The 23,061-nt window shown below is 46.6% G+C and overlaps 1 protein-coding gene and 1 pseudogene across 1 annotated transcript; both read right to left on the bottom strand.

Moving 5' to 3' along the window:
* On the bottom strand, positions 1-9,275 carry LOC112551959 (annotated as a pseudogene).
* Positions 9,276-16,129: 6,854 nt separating this feature from the next.
* Positions 16,130-17,083, bottom strand: LOC106722794 (proto-oncogene Mas-like). The gene has a single exon (XM_025215900.1). It carries the CDS (start codon positions 17,081-17,083, stop codon positions 16,130-16,132), a length of 954 nt encoding a protein of 317 aa, XP_025071685.1.
* Between the last annotated feature and the right edge of the window lie 5,978 nt (positions 17,084-23,061).

Here is a 23,061-nt window from a genome sequence, read left to right as displayed (position 1 = left end):
TTAGCTCCAGAACTTCCTCCCACTGACTGGTCTTTTGGGAAAGTAAGTGGCTGTCTCCATTGCCTCAAATGTGCAAGTTTCACCTACCTCCCCACAATCTTCTTTCTCATTAAAGGCTCTCTGGAGGGCAAGTTTGACAGAGCGCCTGAACCGCCGCTTTTTATAACTTCCAACAAGGAAATAGATAAGAGAGTGGATGCTGCTATTGACAGAGGCCAACAGGAGACATATGCCAATGTCCCACATACCATGCATTCCAAAAAATATAAAAGCACTCAAGGGAACAACAAATAGGAGGAAGAATAGGACAGTGAGCAGGATAATGATGTAGAGCCTTCCTGGCTGATGGTGCTGTGAGCTGCATTGGATCCTAATGAACAAGATCAGATTGGAAACAACCATGATGGGAGTTATAATTGGGAAATTCAAAATTAAAAGTACATACCGTGTCATATAACACCTTTCATGTGAACCATAAGAACAAAAAATAAACCTGAGTCCATTCATGAGGAATGAGAAGGTCCATATCAGGGCACACAAACAACCAGACAAGTGTTTTGAACGGTGGATTTTGTGTCAGATAAGGCAGAGGACAGACAGACACCTCTCAGCACCGAAGACTGTAAGGAGATACATGCTAGTGCTATATGTGAACACAGCAGTCAGACAAAATACTCTGAATCAAATTGTAAATCTTTACAAGTGAAACATTCAACTATAAGAATTATGAGAAAACCAGCAAGGCTGAGCAGGAAGCCAAGGCCAGTGACAGCCAGGTTCAGGATATAAACGGTGAAAGGGGTCCTCTTAACGCGGCAGCCAAGGAACCACAGAACAATCCTATTCCCCACCAGCCTGAACAGGCAGATAAGCACAGTGACAATGTTCTTGTCATTCTAGGTGAAAGAGGTTCACACTGAGTCCCGTTATGTGTATTGTTGTGCCCCAGGCTGGATTCTGTAGATGTTGTGTTCAGCTCTGTCATCATGAAAGCTCCAGTTCAGGATGGCAGACTCTCCTGGTTACTCTCTCTCAGAAGAACCTATTATACCAAAAGAGACAGAGCATCATCAAGTGCCTTGACAGTCCCAGCTCGGTATGGATGAACCAGGTCCCTCTAAGTGTGAATGATAAATACTATCAGAGGTAATGAGCTGAGGGGAACTGAGGTTCAAACAGAGAGAGGCAAGTTAAGTGTGTGGACACCAGTCACCAATAGAGAACAAAATACAGATGAAAGAAGACTGGAAGAGGGAGAGAACCCTGTATGAACATGACAAGGTACAGGGAAGGTTCTGAGGTTCAAAACTGAAGGAGATCTGTAGGAGAAAAAGGGAGAGATCTGTCACATGTCTTCTTCAGTGGTAGCAAAGAACTCATAGTCCTTCCAGAACACTTACCCTCCTGGCCTCTCACACCTTGACATCCAGGGGACCCTGGGCTGAAGTAGATTATCTTCACAGCCACAGTGTCTCATCATCACCAACTGTGATTTCCACTAAAGTACCCATGTATGAGAATCTCTTGTGGTGTATTTGCTTATCCAGGAGCCAAGTATTTCCCTTCCAATCCCTACACATTGTCTGACCCATGGAGTCCTTTCAGATCTGATCAATGGAAGGTCTTCTCCACCCTGTGCAGGGCTGAATGTAAAGATTATGGTGTCAGGACTTCTCATGACTACTGAGAAGTTTCCTGAACTCCAGAAGTATCAGTGCTCTGTTCATTGCTTCTCATCTCTTAACCACAAAGGAAATAACAAATGGATGTCTGCAAGAATAGATTTAAAGGAAAGACCTGCTCTGAACAGTGATGGTTTAAACAAATCTATCATTCCTTGTAGGAGAAACTGATTTTTTCCTGGACCAAATTGAAAGTGCACATGCATCCTTGGCTACCATCCTAAGGCAACCTCCATTAATTTATGTGGAGCAAAATGTGGTGACACCTTATCCCAGGACATTGCAAAATGCATGCGTATGGCTTTGGGAAATCACTCTTTTGGTGTTTGTCTAGGCATTTCACAATGTGCCACTCCCACTCTAACCCCAGCTGCTTTGAACTTGGAGTGGCTGCTCTAACACGGGGGGCAGAGCTGCCCAGAGGTGACAGATCACAGGTTGCCCTGCCCACCCACTTAAGGCCCACTTTGGTGACTTGCCAGGCATTTTGTGGTCATCAGCCATGCACTTGAGGTCAGCATTGGAACTGGGTTTTGAACATGAGCCACCTCAAGGATGTCCCAAGTCCACATGCCCACCAGAAGCCTTGGCACCACCAACCACTTCCGTGTGTGAGCATAGCACAAACTGGTACTGGGATGAGGTAATGGATATTATCACCCTCTGGGGAGAGGTGGAAAACAAGGAATTGCTCCATTCCTCCACTGCAACCAGGTGGGCTTTGAATGGATCACCACAGAAATGGTAATCAACAGGTACAAGTATTACTGGAAACAATGCTACTTGAAATACAACATGTAGGGGCAGTGTTACATGAGGGACCGGCACCCCAACCTCATCTTCAGTACATGCAGGGCTATATCTACCTACTGCAAACAGCTGTCCCATATCCTCAGAAGGCACAGCATGGTGAAGCCCTGCTATTTTATGGACATGACATGCATAACCAGGGGCAGCAATGTGGATATTGATGCTACCATGGTAGAGGTGGGAGACTGTAACAGAGTGGCCCATTCCCTTAAGAGGAGGCAGCCAGCCTGTAGCTGTGAGAAAGCTAGTGAGGGAGTGACTCCCTAGGAGTCAAAAACCCAGCAAGAAAAACCAGAGGGAGATGTGGAGGAGAAACACCAGAGACAGGAGACTTCTGGGCTATGAGGAGGGCAAGCCTGCTGTGAAAAGTCTGGAGTCACTTTGGACCCCTCCCAGTGTCCAGGACAGTAAAGTATCTTTCTTGTGTTTACTTGCTTTATTTGTTAAAATACTGCATATTACTGGTGTATGCTGAGAGTCACCCCAGCCCAGTGGCTTTAAAAGACTTGGTATTACTAAGGCTTGTTGAGAAACAGTTAGGGAGCAAAAGTCTGATTGAACAGGCACAGAGGCAGCAAGCCACTACAGTCACACACAGCCATTTGAGCCCATCTGATAGAGCTTCCCTCTGGAGGCAGGCAGTTCTTAGTGTGCCCATGTGTTTCAAGAGAGAACAAGAGAGCTGCAGATGTTCAGCTGCTCTCTGTGTCTTCATCATGGCTGCCACCCCTCCTCCTGGGCAGTCTTTAATTTGTATAGACCTTATGTCCTCACTATGGGGTCCAATGGAGACCAGCTTAAGTTGGCTACAAGCCAATCAATTGGCAATGTATCACTGATTGCCAAGTAGAGGGACAGTGGCATTTGCCTCCCTTCCCAGTCATGATATCATTGCTTAGAACAATGAGGAGTTTAGCCCTCACCACCCAGGTGTGTGAGGCCAGTCGCATAGCCAAAGGAAGCAGGTTCCCCCTCCCTCAGGAATGCATCCAGCTCAGGTTACAACTCAGGGTTACCTGAAGCTGATGGGGCCAGGGGTGCCTGCCCTCTACAGTGACCATGGTAACTAAATTGTCAGATAGGTAATAAACCTGATAGCAGAGGTTGGGGAGAGACTGAGATGGCATTCTGCCATGGATGCCATCTCTTCCCAGCAGTTGTTCTTCTTGGAAGAACATCCTCTAGTCAAAGAAACCAATGCCCTGCTGACAACACCACCTGTACAGCCATGTGTTGATCTGCTCCTGTCTGGGCCCTTTCCCTTGACTGGAAGGATTGATGAGAACACAACTTGAGCCCCAGACCCCCTCACCCTTGCACCCAAAGCCCTGTAGTCACTTTTTATATGCTTAGGTTCTCCCCTGGCTGTATCATTGGTGCCCACATGGATGAGGAGCATGGGGTAGCAGTCAGAGGGCTGGATAAGCCTCTGTAGTCCCTTTGTGACATCTCAGATCCAGGCTCTGGGCAAGCAGCAGACCTCCAGAGACAACAGGTCGGGTCAGGTCAGCAGATGGCTCCATCCATCCCCTGTAGAAGGGAGTCTCCAAACACCACCACCCATCACTTCTGCTTGGTGGCAGTCATCTCAATCCTTCCCACTTTCATGAGGCCTGGTCTGTCTGTGATGGCCAGAACCAGAGGGATTAATAAGCAATAAATATGTGCTTCTTGGATGCATTTGGTATTTTGCCTAAACAGGTAATATTAGCTAATATAAAGCTTGTAAGTTCATAACCCATGAATGTAACTTGTCTGTCATAAGTTTAACCAAAATGATAAATTAACTGTTCATGGAACTGACTGGGTCCCGTAGGCAAAGCTGTAGCTCCAAGATTAGCTGACCTAATGGGTTTTTTGCTCAGGGTTCAGTGTTGACGATAAAAACTGGATCCAAATGCCTAGCACACCTAACACATTCCAGGAAAGCACATCCCAAGAAAGCATATTCAAAGAAACCTAAAAGGGGTTGGGCTTAGGCGGAGCAATGTCAATTTCAAACCAAAAGGTGATGCATTGTAATTTGCTTATTGGATAAACCCAAGTCTGTGTAGTATCCTTTTATGATAATTTTTAACACCTTTTAATTCTATAGGGTAATAGCTATAGGGCAATATTGTGAGTGGCTCTTAAGCCAACAGATTAACATAAAACTAGGTATAAAAAGCGCATGCATCAGGTGACCAGCAGGAAGGAGGGAACAGAACGGTCATTGCTGTTCCATGCCTGGACCCCAGACTCCCAGTGTGCGTGAGGATCAGATCCTGATCAAGGGATCTTCCCTGGTAATCCCTCTGACAGCATCGATTGGGAACGGCTGACTTCGCTGGAATCACCTGGCGCACACCTGTCATTGACGGAATTTCAATAATTTGCCAACCCATTTCTGTCTATCTGTTGTTTTAAACAGCCCAGTGGCTGATACCCTTTCAGTGCCCAGCTGGCCTGTGACAGATTGATCTATCTGTTGTTATTATCTGTTGTTAGTTACTATTAGATTTTTTATACTGTAGCTCTTTAATACTGCATCATCTGCTTATTGCATTTATCTTTCTGTTAACTGTTGTGTGTGTGTAAGCTATAATAAATTTGCTTTTGCTTCACTCCCAACTCTGCCTCCTCAATCCCGAACCAAACAGCCCAGTGGCTGATACAGTTGCAGCACCCAGTCAGCCTGCGACTAAATTGATGCACTCAGTGACCAGCTGGCCTGTGACACCTGTCTTCCTCCACCAGTAGAACATGCTCCACCCTCTCTGCTACTAGGACTTCATATCTGTTCTCCAGATGAACAACTGCAGATGGAGGTGAAGATCTCTACTTGCTGCCAGAAGTCACAAACCTCTAGCTTCCACCCTCTTGGGTATCCATGTCCTCTCTCTTCCCTCGCACAGTGTCTGGTATTTCTTCCTCCAGTCACGGAGGTCTCCTCCAGCATTGAATCAATGAATGTTTCATGGCAGAGGATGCTTTGGAGCCTAGCCACCTCCTCCTTTAGTTCTCTTGCCTGTGCCCTGAGAGACACCCCCAGGAGGCACCGCTTACACTGCAGGCACTCCCCAGCCGCAGTCCCCACAGCACCAAACCTGCACCTGGGTGGAAGCATCGATGGTGAGTGGTCTTGCCTGGACAGAAGCCTCACAGGTGTAAGCAGAGGCAGCAGCAGTGGTGTTCCCCTGAGGGGTCAGGCCAACGCTCAGGATCTTAATATTGCGCTGTTAGACAAGCGGGTGTGTGTACAATTACACATGCACACATAAAAATCAATTAAGTACACATACACTCACTAGGTGCATACACCCCTCCTAGGCATACACACTTACACTAGCAACTCAGATACACCCACGTTCAAAATAATCAGTCAAGGTTCATGCACACCTATCACCAGTTTAAGCCCATACATGCTACACACACCAAATTTAAACAGAATCAGTTACCAACACCTGCACATCCAATACACATACGTGGATTACTAATTCATATACCACACACACACTGATATCTATATATATGTGTATTCACTAATTCACACACATACCACCCACCTACACATACAGTCAGGTGAGTTCCTAAGTTGGGTGTTGTGATATGTATGTATGTATGTGCTTGGTGTACTTGGGATACCTGGGGTAAGGTTAAGGTAAGAAAGTAGAAGTGTAGGGAGTGAAAGTTCCTAGGAGTGAAAGTTACCAGGACCAGTATTAGAACTGGTAGACTAGAGGGGCCTGGGGTGAAAAACTGAGGCTTAGGGGTAACTTTAGGTTAATTGATCTTAATTGATTAAAAGACAACACCCAAAGCCTGCAGAATAGGGGATGCCGGCACACAGGCTGGGACCCAAGCCAGAGTCTGGGACTGGAGCCAGAGCTATGGGGGAGCTGAAAAGGTAGGTGGGGAGAGGGAAAATGGGACCAAGGGAAAGTGTGGGTGTTAAAGAGGGGCTCTGGGTGTGAGGAGCCAGAGGATGGCTCCGGGGCAGCTAGAGAAGCTGCAGGGAGTGGCAGTAGGTCGGGAGGGGGAGCGGAAAAAAGCCCCAAGCTGCTGAAAAAACCGGCGGGCCAGCCACAAGGAGCTGGGAAGCTGCTTGTGGGAGGACTACAGAAGGTGCAGGGTAAGCCTGAAAACAGAGAGACAGACAGCAGAAAAATTACAGGAAAAGCAGCAGGAGAGACTGGAAGGTGGCAGGGCAGCAGGAAAGCAGAAAAGGCAGCAGAAAGTCACAGGGAAAAGGCAGTAGGAGCGTAGGGAGCAGGGGGACAGCAGAAACATCTTAGGAAAAGTGGCAGGAGAAACTGAAAGGTTGCAGAGGGAGCAGAAAAGCAGGGAGAGGCAGCAGAAAGTTACAGGGAAAGGGCAGTAGATAGCACAGGGGGCTGAAAGGCAGCAGGGACAGCAGGAAAGCAAGGAGAGGCTGAGAGATGGCAGAAAAGGGAAGGTGGAATTGGGAGGAGATCAGGAAACTAGCAGAGAGGGGGCTGGAGCTGAGAGAGAGAGAGAGAGAGAGAGAGAGAGAGAGAACGAGACTAGACTTTAAGATAAGGAAGGGACTGGGATTCAGTAAAACATGACACAACTCGGGGTTGCAAATGACAGTGGTTTTATTGAACATGGGAGATGGTGATACAATGTCTTATTGGTTCCCTTGCACCCACACACACAATGGCATCAGGGGTTAGAGAGGCTCGGTGCAGGGGCTGAAGTCCACTGAAGTCCAGGAGAAAGAAGAGAGACAGAGAGAATCCAAATTGTAGGAGGAGGTGTGCAGGTAATATCTACATATCCCAGGCTGGAAGTTGATCTTCAATGGCCAGTCGGGGTCTGCTTCAGCTTGGTGTTGCCCAGAGGGGGTCACCAGCAGGGCCTCTGGGGTAGATAGGTGACGTGAAGCTGGTCTGATCCGGATGGAAATAATGTTCCCACTGGGTCTGTCTTCACTACCCCTTTTTATAGGGGCAGACCTTGTGTGACCCTAGTGACTGGAGGCATGCCCAGGCAAGGGTCAACCCCTGGCATACTAAGCAGGTGTGCTCCATGCAGGAATGTGCAGTTTCGGGTATCTGTAATGGTGGGGTACAATGGTAGAGTTGCTGGTTCTGCAGGGTCTTTTGTCTTTCAAATGCTGGGTTCTTGTCTCTGTTCCTGGGTGAGGTCCATGGTTCCTGGATGAATCAATGTGAGGTTGATGGCCCAGTCGTTACAGGCCATTCAGTAGAGGTCTGCTACTATTGTATTTCAATCATTCCCAATTACACTCATTCATCCTGGATTCAATTTACATGGGAGGGGTACGTGAATCATACAGTTGCAACACAGGGGATGCCCGGGCAGAGGACACAAGATGGAGGCTTGACATATAAAATGGAAACTTGACATGACTTTGGTTCACTTACAAACACAGGCCTAAACCATACAATATCCATATGAAACAGTAAAAATCAATACAAAAATGATAATAATACAATATACAACAGTAAAAATCAATACAAACCTAATAATAATACAAAATAAAACAGTGGATATCCAAAACCAAAAACTTGCTACCAAAATAAAAATGTTAAAGCTTATCCTACGTCTGAGCTCACTTATACTTGTCTATAGAGAATAGAGAGGGAGAAAAAGAAAAGCCAGAAATATTGGGGAAGGGAAGGGAATGCATATCTATCATATATGTATTAAAAAATAAAAACTGGGGGTTTTGCTCCAGTGGCGCTGGCCTTGTGACGTCCTCCAGCCATTTCCCTGGGTCACTTAATCTGCCTTCTCTCTCTTACTGCTCTTAAGCTAAGCCGACCTTCCCTAACAAACTCCCCTGGAAGCTGTTATCTTTATTGTGCATAGCCCCAAACAGTTCTTTTTTTTCCTGCTTCCTCATGTCATGACAAGGTGAAAGACTTGCCCCTCCAAAAGGCAGGGAGGGCCCATAAACTGGCCTAGGAACTGATCTGTGAATTGCCTGAAAACTGCTTACCCTGTTTGCTGCTCCTGTTCTCAGGCTTCCAGGTCACTGACTCCCTGGTCACTTAGGGGGTCTCCTTTTATACTCTTCTGGGCCTGGACTGACTCTTCCCCCAAATTAGGGCTTCTGTCAGGCCCAGGCAGCAGACACTTAGCAATAAACAATCACTCAGCGGTCAGCAATCACTCCCAGCTTCTCAGAGCACACACCCCAAACATACACAGCCCACCAAACAAACACTCAGCAAACCAAAGGCACAGGCAGCTGGATCCACTTATATTCCCTGGGCAGGATCTGGTGTCTGATGCCTGACTTCTCTCTCCCTTCCTCCGCTTGCCCCCAGCAACTTCCTGAAAACTTCTTACCCTGATTTCAACCCCTGGTCACCTGGTGACAGGCTCCTTGACCTCACCCTGACCCTGTTCAGGATTTAATTTTCTCTTTTTCTGACATATGTTTTTGGGACTACCAATGAAGGGTTTTATCTACATACATGCTCAGATGGCAAATTAGTTAACCTCTCATGCTGTAAAGTGAAGACTAAAGTGCAGATGGTTTTGATTCGTGAGCTGCTGTTTCCTGATGATGCTACACCAATAGACCATAAAGACAGCAACCTTCAAAGTTTCATCAGTCCCTTTGCTCATGCATTCCAAGAGTTTGGTCTTACAATCAGCATCAAGAAGACCAGTGTAATGGGCCAGAACATTGATTCACCACCAGCAATCACAATAGGTGAAAATGTATTGAATGTTGTAAGCACATTTAAGTACATTGGCTCCACTCTTACCAACAATGTATCGCTTGATGCTGAACTGAATACCCATATTGGCAAAGCATCAGGTATCATGAACATTCTGAGCAAATGAGTGTGGAACAACAGAAAATTTACTGTTAAGACCAAAGCCAATGTTTATCATGCTTAAGCCATCTACACTCTTTTTGTAAGGCAGTGAATCCTGGACCTCATACTCTACTCAAGAAAAGTGTCTCAACAGCTTCACTTATTTTTGCTTTCACCACAATCTAGGAATTTTCTGAAGGGGCAAGCATGCAAACCTGAGGTCTTGGAATGTGCCAACATTATGAACATCCATTCTCTTCTTAGTCAGTGTCAACTTTGATGGTTAGGTCATATGTGGAGAATGGATAATGACCGTTTACCTAAGGATCTCTTGTCTGGGGAACTATTTACAGGAAACAAGAAAACAATGCAGGCATCCTTACTTCTGGTTCAGAGATGCTTGCAAGAGATATATGAAGGCAATGAACACTGAGCCACAAACAACTGGGAGAAGTTTGCTGAGGATCAAAGTGCTTGGAAATTCTCTATTAAGCATGGAAGGAAGGCCTTTGTGGAAAGAAGAGCCCAACATGCAGAGGAAAGAAGAACTCTGCACCACATTCAGGATTGTTTGATATGAACTTCAAATGTCATAACTGGAAGGGACTGCCACTCAAGAACTGGGCTCTATAGCCACACTCACAGATGTTCAGCAAGCTGATCCCTCACTTGGCCCAATTCTATTGTCTTGTGAGACAAACAGATGCCTACTTCTATGTCTATACTAGTTTTTCAAGATGATCTTTGTAGCAGATGGTGACATAGTATTCAACTCAGTCATTTGAAGAACTCTGCTGAAGAAGGTAGGACTCTTTCAAACCTGACTTCTCAAAAATACACACACACACATATATACACATGCCTCTGAGCCAGAAGGAGACAAAGAATAGGATGGGAGCTAGGAGATATGGAAAAAGGAGAAAGAGAGAAAGGAGAATTTTGGCTTATTAATAACTTTATTATACAAATTTTAAAAAGAAATTATTAAAATGCAAAAGTCTGTGGCTGAGCATAAAACACTTGCCAGCAACAAAAAACACCATGTCTCCAGAGACTGAAACTATGGGATTACACATGTCAGACCAGCTTTCCCTCCTCCAGCTTGCAGCATGCCCTATTGATGGCCCAGTGCAGCACAAACTGGTCCATGTTTTCTTGCAACTTGAAGTATCCGAATTCAAAGGGGACATCTGCCTAGACCAAGAAGCATAGGAGTTGTAGGGTGTCATCAGATCTGACCCCTGCAAGCCTATTTCTCTAGTTTTTCAGAGTTGCTATCTTGGCGTAACTGGGTACATCTACATATGCCCCTAGTGCCGTTGTTACTGTGCTATCAGTGGCAACTAAATGATGGCACAGTAAGAGCCATTACTGCACTGTGCCAGCAGCACATGGTTATTTTTAACTACTACATCACCATAGCAATGCACTATAGTGAGGGAACATGTCACTATGGCAACACAGCTGTGGCATCATGGTTTTTGCCCATCAATGCTATGCCACCATAGCATGTTGCTATGGTGACATAGTATCTTGTGTAGACACACCCACTGAGCAAGAATTTGGCCAAAAAGATAACAGTTCTCTTGGCTGCTCAGTAAAGGGTAGTGAAGATACACACAGTCTCAGAAAAGTCCAAGTCCACTGTGCCAAAGAGGATGCAGAGGGCACCAAAAGGTGGCTGCACCAGGGGCAATCAAGGAAGCTGTAAAAGAAAGTCTCCTTCACCTCTTCCTCACAAAAAGGGCATGCCACCAACATCAATGAGTCTAAGTGGTGGACAAAGGTGGTAGTGGTTGGGACCACCTGCAGAAACTTCCACTGGAGGTTTCCAGTTCTCTTGGGCTAGGGACAGAAGTTACACATAAACTGGTTTAGAACTTCAGAAACTGGCTTAAACCTGTAACAGAACAGAAGCTCAGTGCACATAAACCAGTATCAAAATGGCTAAAATTGGTTTAAGATAAACCTGGTTGAATATAGTATCAGGCTTAACAGATTTGGGTTAAACCAATTAATAACATTCTTGTCCCGGACTGTCATGGGATGGGGTCCCTAAGGATGGCTGTGTTAGCCCTAAGGCCCCTCGACCATGCCTATTTGGCCCACTGGGCACCCTCATTTTTCACCCGCCATGTCTTGATCGATTTATAGCATAGGGAGGCTGCCTTGAAGTCCTCTTGGACATGGTTTGATGGACTGTCTGAACCCCGTGAGTTCCCGGACCCCTTGTGGATCCCACTTCAAAATGGGTGTCACAGGACACCCCGACCTTATGGGCTATATGCTTGGCTCCAGCCATCCCTTTACCACACCCCAAGTCTCACAGATGGCATTTCATAATTTCATAGTAGCTAGGGTCAAGAGGGCCCTGAACAGATCATCTAGCCTGACCCCCTGCCACAGGCAGGAATGAATGCTGGGTTCATAAGACCCCAGACAGGTGATCATCCAACCTCCTCTCGAATTTGCCCAAGGTAGGGGTGAGGACCACTTCCCTGGGAAGTTGGTTCCAGATTTTGGCCACCCTAACTGTAAAATATTGCCTTCTGATCTCCAACCTAAACCTATTCTCCATCAGCTTATTACCATTGTTCCTTGTCACCCCAGGTGGTGCTGGGGAGAAAAGGGCTCTACCTCTTTGCTGTTGATGTTGTTTGGTTTGGGTATTGGTATGAATTGGCCCCCTTGTCCTCTCTGGGCTTTCCGCAGCCCTGTCCCTGTGCTTCACTGGTGCCTGGGCTCTCTGCAGCCCTGTCTCTGTGCCTCACTGGTGCCTGGGCTCTCCGCAGCCCCTAGTGTCACACCCTCTCTGGTGCCAGGGTCTGTGCACCCCAAATGCCGCACCCTCTCTGGCGCTGGGTGCTGGGGTCCCCACATTGCAGTGGGCCCCCAATGAGGCCTCCTCCTTCCCCAAATAGTCTCACCCAAACCACCAGTCTTATAAAATGGCAAACAAAACTTCAGCCCCTGGGCTATAACGTAACACAAGCCATCCATCTATAGCATAATTTGAGCCACACAGGGCATGTTCTGTCCCTCAACAGTACCGGAAGCTGCACCTGCAGTCAGGCCTCTCCCCTTTGCTTCCTCTGGAAGAGCTCCTTCCCCCTTGGCTGCTGGCAGAGAACTGCCTTCCTGGCTTCAGCTCTGGGGTTTATATATGAGCCAGGCCCTGCCCTTTCTGGTCAGCTGACCCCTGGCAGGTGTGGGCCAACTAGCTCATCCTGGCAGCCCTGTTAACCAGCAGGTGGGCCTCCCAACTGACTCTCATTCCAGCCACCAAAGGAGCAGGACACCCTAGTGCCCTGCGACACAGACCTTTCTGGTTCAAGTTAAATCAGACCCCCAGCGTCCCAGCATAGGCTGTGTGTTTACTTCTCTTCCTGCTGCCCCTGAGGTCTCTGGGATTTCCAGTCCAGATCCACAGCAGCAAGACTTCGCAGGGTTCCTCATCACTTTCTCTTCCTGCTCCCAGGTGCCTCTGGGATTTGTAGCAATCACAGCCAGCAGGACTACACAGGGTTGTACCCTTCTGTACAATACATGCTCGCTTCAGAGAAAGGACTATTTGTATCCAAGCTTTTATGAATTCAATGCCACTACCACCCACCCCCTCCTCAGCCTGGCAGGCACTGCTCCCTCCCCCTGCCCAGGCAAACCCCAGCATAGAAATAGCTGGAGGGCTTGACCACACCCCTTCTGCTGGAGGAGGGGAGGGGAGAAAAGCCTTGGACCTGGCAGGCTGGGATGTGTGCTCTAGTATCCCTCGGCTTCTGGCTTAAGCCACTGAAGGCATGTGCCTGCATTTTCTGAGTCAAAAGTGAATGTCTGTTCATTTGCTTGCCGGTTCAATCTCTGCAGCTTAAACTAACCTGAAAAGACTGAATTGATTCAGCCTCAGGTTTTTTGACTGTCTGTACTTAACCTTGGTGATGGGTACCTTATGCAGGATGTGCCAGGCTAGGCAGGCTTGCTCTAGTGTTGCTTCCACTAGGCACTGCCCCCAAGTTGTAACTAGAAGGATGGTGAGGATTTAGGTATTATGCACTTTGATTGTCCACAGGTACATTGAAGAGAAAGCTGCACCAATATCTGAAGGGTTCCTCTCTTGCTCTCTGAACTGATCATATTAATTAGCATGAAAATTAGGGCCTCCCTAATTAGTGCCTTTTGTTAGATTTTCCTCCTTTCTTCCAGTTAGGCTGTTTCTGTAACATATGGTAACAGAATCATTGGCATATGGTATGCAGATGCCATATGGTAGCTTTAATCATTGGCAATTTGCCTGATACCTGGGCCTATGACATATATGCCACACTTCCCCACGGTAGACTTTCTTCAGATATCAGTTTTACATTAATGTATCAATAATACACCATCTGCTTTTACTGCAAGTCCATTCATTAAAAAGAAAGATTTCAAAAATGCATTTCCGTAGTTTACTGGATTTAGTAACATAGGACATAGGCAGGCAAAGTTCTTTGAGTAGATGTGACGTATTTTATAAGACCAACTGAGTACTTCTTAGCAAGCTTTTGGGTGTAGTCATCCTTCTTCATGCATAGGATGTCTCTGCTGTTTTGAGACTCCAAGGAATGAAAGAAGCTAAAAGTGTAACAGGATGTTATTGAGAATGTAAATAGGTAGAAATTAGGAAAACAAAAGGTAAAGCAGGGAAGGGGGAGGGGGGAAGCAAGGGGGGAAAAGCCAAAGGTGACTAAGGGAGACTCTACAGTGGTGGTAATTCACCTTTCCATAGGTTAAGATTTGGGGGGCGGGAATGAGATCTTTTCTTGGACCAAAAGATCCAGCTTTTGAGTTCAAAGCATTGATCTTCAGATCACACTCTCCCAACCATGCAGTTGCTCCAATAATACATATCACCCCAACCTCCAAATATCTTTCCCTCTCACATTTCCTGGACTATTATGGCTAGAGTAATCACTTCAACACTACCATTTCCTGTGGATAGTTATGAGAGAAAATAACAAACTAATGTTACCATCAAATGATCACTTTCTTCAACTTAGCCAATGCATAGTAGGGCTGTGCGAAATTTTGCCGGGTGTTTCATTTTGCAGCTGTTTCAACACGTTTCAAGCTTGAAACAGCGAAATTGAAATGAAACAAAAGGCTTTGAAACAGCTTTAAAATGAAATGAGGGCAATTGAAATGTTTCAAAAGTTTCAAAACATTTTGAGTTTCAAAGCCAGGCTTACTTGGCTTCAGCGTCGGTCCCAGGTGGAAGCAGCAACCTCCTCTCATCCACCACACAGATCTTGGGCCCAACCCCAGGAGGGCTGTGGGGCTGTGCCAGACTCCTCCCAGAGGTGTGGGCCCCCAGATCTCTGCTCTGGATGAGAGGAAGCTGCCGCTGCCACCTGGGACCGGTGACGGCAGCAGCAATCTTCCCTGTCACTGAGCATGGGCTGCAGTGAGAACCAGTCCCAGGTAACAAAGGGAGCATCCTGTCATCCAGTACACAGATCTGAGGACTCACATCCCTGGGAGGAGTCCAGCTGAGCCCAGCAGCTCTCCCAGGGGTGTGATCAGCCAGATATGCACCCTGAATGAGAGGAGACTGCCTCTGCTACCTGGGACCAGTGCTGGGCACAGACTGGGCCCAGGTGGTAGTGGCAGCCTCCTCTCATCCAGCGCACAGATCTGGGGGCTCACACCCCTGGGCGGACTGCCAGGCTGTGCCAGACTCCTCCTGGAGGTGCAATCTCCCAGATCTGTGCTCTGGATGAGAGGAGACTGCCGCTGCCACTGCTGCCTGGGTGCAGCCCACACTCAGCACTGGTCACAGGTGGTGGAGGCAGCCTCCTCTCATCCGGAGTGCAGATCCAGGGGCTCACACCCCCAGGAGGGCTTCTGTGCTGTGCTGGACTCCTCCTGGGGATGTAAGCCCCCAGATCTGCACACTGGATGAGAGGACACTGCCTCTGCTGCCTGGGACCAGCGCTGGGCCACCAACTCTGATGAGGCAGACACAAGCTCAGACAGATGATATTTAAATCTTCCAGCATCTCCTGTAATCCTCCAGCATCTCCTGTGAAGTGAACTGAAGCACAGAAAGAATATGTGCAATTGCCTAGGGATAGGCATGCAAGGTATCCTAATGGACAAGGCAGTTGACTGAAACCTGTCAGAAAACCCTTGACCTCCTAGCCATGAAGAGGCAGTCTTCATGGCTTCAGAGACTGCTATACACTGGCAGTCACATCTCCATGGGAGGAAAAGTGTGAAGATGAAGAATGCAGAAACAGCAGTCCAATGCATGCAGTGACTGGCAAAGCAAATGTCGGTTTACTTCCTCAGCCTGTTCCCAGTGCACTTCATTCAATTGCCTCCAGTACAGCACAGTCGCTCCTATTGTAAGGGATGCATGACAGCAGTAGCCTAAAGGGAAAAACCTGGAGTTTTCTGGAGTTACTGACACAAAGTATTTTAAAGAAGACAAGAACACTAGGCAAGAAAACAAATTAGGTCTACATGGGGAGAATGTTCAAAAAATCCTGAACTTACATGTTGTTGCTGGCATAATTTATCCAACAAAGTCCATCAGGCTCCTTTAGACTTATCCTTGATTCCAAGAAATCAGTAGGATTTTCTCACCGATTCGAAACAAATAGGCTCAGGCCTTCTGTGACTTGTTAGTTACTTAAAAAGTGAAAACACCACTTGGGAGAAGGATTTTGCTGAGGATGGTGGTGGGGAGTAACGTAGGGACCAACCTGTTAGATCTTTCACATTTCTGATATCTTGGACTCTCTAAATAAGGGGAAAACTTCATCCCCAGGACTTCCTCTTGCAGGCTAGCTTTTTGGGAATTTAAGTGGCTGTCTGCATTGTCTCAGCTATGTGGATTTCACCTACCTCTCTACAATCTTCTTTCTCATAAAAGGCTCTCAGGAGGGCAAGTTTGACAGAGCGCCCGAACCGCCGCTTCCTATAGCTTCCAACAAGGAAATAGATAACAGGGTTGATGCTGCTATTGGCAGAAGCCAACAGGAGACCTATATCAGGGCCCAACATACCATGCATTCCAAAAAACAGAAAAGCACTTAAGGGAACAGCAAATAGGAGGAAGAATAGGACAGTGAGCAGGATAACGATGTAGAGCCTTCCTGGCTGATGTTGCTGTGAGACGCATTGAATCCTAATGAACAAGATCAGATTGGAAATAATCATAATGAGAGTTATAATTGGGAAATTCAAAAGCAAAATCGCACTCAATGACATCTGACAAATGTTGTTCCCACCATAAAAACAACTAATTAAGCAAAGTCCAATTATGAAGGATGAGAAGGTCCACAGCAGGGCACACAAACAAGCAGACAAGTGCTTAGGACGGTGGATTTTGTGCCAGATGGGGCAGAAGACAGACAGACACCTCTCAATGCTGATGGCTGTCAGGAAATATAAGCTAGTGCTATATGCAAATAAACTCAATAATAATAAAGAATGTTTTAAATTATCATATGGTAAAAGTTCACAAATGAAATATTCAGTTATGTAAATTATGAGAACAACAGATAGACCGAGCAGGAATCCACAGTCCGTGACAGCCAAGTTTAGAATATAGACAGTAAAAGCGTTCCTCTTCATGCGGCAGCCAAGGAACCACAGAACAATCCCATTCCCCACCAGACCGAACAGGCAGATAAGCAGCGTGGCAATGTCCTTTGTCATTTCAGGTGAAAGAGGTTCACAGTGAGTCCCATTATGTGTACTGTTGTGCCCCAGGCTGGATTCTGTAGATGTTGTGTTCAGCTCTGTCATCATGAAAGCTCCAGTTCAGGATGGCAGTCTCTCCTGGTTACTCTCTCTCTCAGAAGAACCTATTATATCAGAAGAGACGGCATCATCAAGTGCCTTGACATTCCCAGCTGTGGCTGGATGACTCATGTGCCTCTGAGTGTGAACGAGAAACACTGTGGGAGATAATGGTCCAGGGAGAATTAATTTTCAAGCAGAGACAAGTCAGGTGCGCGGGCACCCATCATCAATAGAGAATTAATTACACATGAAGGTAGGCTGGAAGAGGGAGATGGGGAGAAAGAGAAAATGTGATGAGTCATCAGTCCTGTATAAAGAAGGCAAGGCACAGGGAAGTATTTGGGGTTCAAAGCTGACAGAGATCTGGAGGAGAAAAACGGAGAGAGCTGCCACATGTCTTCCTTCATGGTGGCAAAGACACATATTCCTTCTAGAACACTTACCCTCCTGGCCTCTCACACCTTGGTGTCCAGGGGACCCTGGGCTGAAGTAGATTATCTTCACAGCTTCAGTGTCTTGTCATCACAATTTGTGATACCCACTAAAGGATCCATGTATGATGATCTCTTGTGCTGTACTTGCTTATCCAGGAGCCAAGTGTTTCCTTGCCATTCCCTGCACAGTGTCTTAGTGCTGGAGTCCTTTCAGATCTAATCAGAGAAAGGTCTTCACTCTTTGCAGGGCTGGATGCCAGGATTACACTGTCAGGGCTTTTCATGACTACTGAATAGTTTCCTGAACGCTAGAAGCATCACTGATCTGTTCATTACTTCTTATCTCCTAACCACTAAGGAAATGACAAGTGAAAAATATGTCTGCAAGAATAGATTAAAAAGAAAGACCTTTTCTGAACTGTGAGGGTTTGAACAGGCAGGAGAAACCTTTTTGTCTTGGACCAAACTGAAAGTGCACATGCTTCCATGGCTGCCATCCCAAGACAACCTCCACTGATGTATGTGGGGCAAAATGTGGTAACACTTTATCCCAGGACATTGCAAAGTGCATTTGTATGGTTTTTAGACCATTGTCCTGGGGCAAGTGAGCCAGGTGGTCTTCCAGGCATCCCACAATGCACCACTCCCAGCCATTTAAGCCCCATTTTGGTGACTTGCTGGCATTTTGTGCTCATCAGCCATGCACTTGAGGTCAGCATTGGGTTTGTGAACATGAGCCACCTCAGGCATGTCCTGAGAGAACATCCCCACCAGAAGTCTTGCCCCCACTCCCCCTCTCAGCCATTTCCATGTTTGAGCCCAGCATAAACTGGTACTGGGTAGTCCACTAGCAACAATGCCACTTGAAATACAACATGCCAGAGCAGTGTTACCTGAGGGCCTGGCATATCAAGCTCATTTTCAGCACATGCAGGGCCATGTGTGCCTACTGCAAGTGGCTGTCCCATATGCTCATAAGGGAAAGAATTGTGCAGTCCTGATATTACATAGAGATGACATGCATCGCAAGGGACAGAAATGTGGATGTTGATGCTACCATGGTAGGGGCAGCCTACCTGGTAGGGTGGCCTGTTCTCTTAAGAGAAGGCAGCTAACCTACAGCTGTATGAAAGCTAATGAGAGAGTGGCTTCTTGGGTGTCAAAAACCCCAGCAAGCAGAATGGGAGGGAGGTGTGGAAAGAAGAAACAGAGGCAGGAAACTTCTGGGCTATGAGGAGGGCAAGCCTGTTGTGAGAAGGCTGGAGAGACATTGGACCCCTCCTGGTATCCAGGATAGTAAGGTATGTTTTTTTTACTTTCTTGCTTTATTTGTTAAAATACTACCTATTACTGGGGCATGCTGAGAGTCACCCCAGGGAGCAAAGTCCAGTGAGTTTAAAAGACTTGGTATTACTGAGGCTTGCTGAGAAATACTCAGGGAGCAAAAGCCTAACTGAAGAGGGCCAGAGGCAGCAAACCACTACAGACACACACCGCCATCTGAGCCCACCACTGCTCAGACCTAGTAAACAGCCATTGAGCTGTTGCAGGTCAAGGACTCTGCATATCTTCAGGGCATGACATGGGCAAGTAAACTGAGCCTGTAGTCAGAGAGCAACCATCCCATGTCCTCTGTCCATTCCCCATCTGCAAAATCCTGCCTGCCCCTATTGCCCCTCACTGGGATCCCCAACCCAATGGGCTCACAGTCCATACCTGCCTGCACAAGCTTCCCCATTGCTTCCCACCTTTGCTCCCAGCAAAGCAGATTCCAGTCATCCCAGTCCCAGGGATCCAGCCAGCTTGAAGAAACACACGGATACCTCCTTTACGTTTGTACATAAAGTACGTAAAGTACGTTTGTGCATGTCATGGAGGATATATGTTCTGGGGGTGGGCCAGGTGTCTGCCACCTTACCAAGATTCATTCTATTGCAAGTGATTGTTCCCCCTCTCCATATTCCACTCCATTTCAGGTGTGTGGAGACCACTCACTTGAATTGAGAGATTAAAACCGTTCATTGTTTTATGGAGGTGCATCTACAATGAAGATCACACAGTTATTATACTATGTTCCGCCCACCCTCAACTGAAGGACAATTATGTCAGTCTTGTTGACACCCTCTTCAGTCCCTGCACGCTCAGCCTGATGGTTGAACAGCGGCTACCAGGTCTCTTCTAGCTCTGCCTGGCTTCAAGCCCAAAACTTGAAATAAGGCCTTGGGCATTGTGCTGAGGATTATGGTGGCTTGCCCAAGCCCCAAACCCTCCTCTCTATTGCACAACTCACCAATCAATGTCCATATTCCTGTCACTCAACCAGTCCTACCCCTCTCCTTCTCATCCCCACTCTTACTGTGTGAAAGTTCAGCCCTGGCTTTCATTGTAATGCACACTGCTCTTTAGGAAAAATTAAATCATTTTATTGTAAACAGTGGTAAGCAGGAAAGTGAGAAAGGGGGTGGCCCTGGAGTTAGGCAACAGAGCAGAGAGAAAACTAGTGGTTTATTACTCAAGATAAGTGCAAACTTACAGTGCAAGCCCAAGACCCTCTGTGTCAGTGAGAACACCCCTGGCCTTTCTCCCTATCAAACACAGTACCTAAACCAAAATTGGTGGCATGTTTCTTGAGGCACAAAGATGAGTACTTCAAGCTTTGGCTTCTCCCTCAGCTGGTTCTGGACTTTCTCCACACCACAGTCCCTGAGCACCATCATTCATGATCACTTGTGGTGCGGTGAGGCAGTAAGGTAGGTGAGTTAGTTGCTGGTTGTAGCACTCTCATATCCTGTGTTTTGAGCAATGGTAGCTGCTCTACCATAATGTGAATGTTATGCGAATATGAAGTGTATGATAGCAGGGGGAGCAGTTTTTTTTTAATTAATTACTATGCTGACTGTAATTTAGACTACAACTCCCAGAAGCTCCAAGGGCCTGGGAACAAAGGAAGAGGAAGTGACAGAGTGGGTGAGGGAGTTGCCAGGTACGCTATTTTCCCGCCAAATTGGGCTACTTTAAAAATGTGACTGCGGTTTTTTTTCAGCCACGGGTTTTTTTATTGACATAATTTGCAGGCTGGCAGACTTTCAGCCTGTGCAGGGAGCTGCTGGGAGGAAGCTAAAGGAAAGTGGTGTGCCAGGGGGCGCCATGCCGCATGCACAGACAATACATGCACATAGCCCCAGGCAGCCTTGAAGGCAGCTCCAGCAAGTAAGTGGGGAGAAGAGGGGGATTGAGGTCCCTCTAGGTAGAGAGCTGGGCAGGGCAGACCAGGGCAGCCATGGCAGATTCTCCTGTGGCTCCTCCGGCTGTACCTGCCTCTGCCCCAGGGGGGAGCCATGGGAGAAACCCCCATAGCTTCCCTGCCCTACCCCATCCCCTGCCTGGTCCCAGCCTAGTCCTGGCATCTGCTGCCCAAGGTAATGAAGCAGGGGCAGGGGCAGGTCCTGGTTGTGGTCCTGGTCCTGAGCCCCAGTCCTGAGCTCCTTGCTCAGCTGCCTGGGACAATGAGGTAGGGGTGGTGTGGCTATTCTCTTTGCCCGAGCAAACTTGGTACTTCTCCACTGCTGTTGGGGAAAGGTGCTTTTTTTGCAGCTGGAGGAAGAGTTGAGCAGTAACACACACTCAGCTGTTCAAGTAGAGGTGTAGGCAGGCAGAGAGCAACATCAGGGGCTGCTCAAGCTTCTGATCCTTTCTGTACAAAGGTCTCATGCACCTTGTTTGGCAGTGAGAGAAGCCTCTTATGGAAATAAATTTAAAGCAAATCAAGGTGCTGAACAAAAAAAAAGTGGGAGGGGGAGTGGGAAATCTCCCAGTTTTAGAAAAGAATCTTACAGAGAAGTCTCTCTCTAAAAATGGCTATCTTGGCTTCTCTTTTCCTGTCTTTCTGTGCCAGGCTTGGGTCATTTGACAAGAGTTCTGCTTTTGGTTCACCAAGCAAATGCTAGGGGTCAAGTAACCACAGTGGTTCAGGCTGACTTTATAGTTTATTGAAATAAGGTTATTATTCTAATGTTCTTTTAAACAGTGCTTCTGAGAACACTTGAGTGTACAGCTGTGAGCCACTGTGAGCTGAGCCAGAGGGGCTGTGAAGGGCCTTTAATTGAGTATTTAAAGATATTTACCTACCAAACCAGTACAGGCTGAGTGGCAGTTACAGTCTGGACTCTGGAGTTAATCAGAGGAAAGAAAATGTTGGTGAAGCTCCACTAAAAATCCTCCAAATTTCTGACACAAGGTGGTTGTCTATCAGTGCATGCATAAATAGAGTGATTGAGCAATATGAAGAGCTGAAATTCCACTTCCAACTTGCGAAGGATAAAGAAAGAAACTACAATGCTGAATTCCTCTATCAAATGTGTGCTGACCCAGTGAACAAATTGTATCTCCTTTTCCTTCAGCCTGTCCTGCAGGATGCAAACAGAATAAACAAGATGTTCAAGCTTGAAAATGCAAACCCATTAAAGCTTCTCAGTGACTTGCTGTCATTCTATCACAGTCTCCTCCAAAGAGCGATTCAAGTCAATGACATTGATTTAACAATGTAGTCATCTGTAGTTGACTTTGACTTCACAAACGAAAGCAATCACTTGCCTCTTTCTGCAGTTGATCTTGAAGTCCGATTTCACATGGAGCTAGAAAATGTCAATCTTCCATTATTAACAGTGGACAACATCAAAATCTGCTGTAGGGATTACCTGCTTGAGTTTTCAAAACAAATAAAGCAAAGGCTGCCTGCAAATGTCCAGCAACTTCAGTCTCGTTGTGCACTCAGCCTGTCTGTTGTACTCGACCCTAAATAAACACCACTTGCAACTCTTGTCATTTTTACCATTATACAAAGGAGATCTTGGCAAACTTGATCAGCAGTGGAGAGTACTGAGCACTGTTCAGTGGGAGAAGACTGACGATAGCCAGGTTGAACAGTTTTGGATTGAGGTAAAAAAAACACTCAGATGCTTCAGGCGACAAGGACTTTACAGAGCTGGGTTCATTTGCCCCCTCACTACTGGCCTTACCATTCAGCAACACAGCTGTGGAACGTACGTTTTCTGAAATGAACATGATAAAGACAAAACTGAGAAACAAAATGAAACACAACCTACTTGAAAACATCCTTCACATCAGAGCATGCAGGCACAGAAACAAAATCTGCTGCAACCAGTTTCAGCCATCTAAAGAGATGCTAGCTCTGTTCAATTTGGGCATATATGAATCATCCTCTAGCAAGTATGCAGACTCAGATGAAGATTTCTAAAGTAAATAAATAGCATCTGGAATGGACTTTTTCATTTATAAATAGCTGTTGAATGATGGAACACTCTTCAGTCACAGCCAGCTCAGATCTGAACAAAAATTGAGGTGAGGATTAGTGTTGAAATGTTGTTTGATTATATTTCAATTTTATATTTTAAAGAGGAAAAAAATATTGTGGAAGGGCACCCATTGCCCACCAGAGGGTATCACCATACATCAAGGCCACACTGAATGTAAGAGCCATTTCTTCTCTCTTTATTAAGTGGCTGCTCACTCCCACAGGGTGGGGAACAA

This window comes from Alligator sinensis, unplaced genomic scaffold (assembly GCF_000455745.1).
Source record: "Alligator sinensis unplaced genomic scaffold, ASM45574v1 scaffold706_1, whole genome shotgun sequence".
Classification (NCBI taxonomy): Eukaryota; Metazoa; Chordata; order Crocodylia; family Alligatoridae; genus Alligator; species Alligator sinensis.
Note: the sequence above shows the minus strand (reverse complement) of the source record. Positions and strands in the feature narration are given on the sequence as shown.

Coding starts and splice junctions, on each gene's coding strand:
- LOC106722794 (XM_025215900.1), bottom strand. CDS start 17,083: ATGATGACAGAGCTGAACACAACATCTACAGAATCCAGCCTGGGGCAC.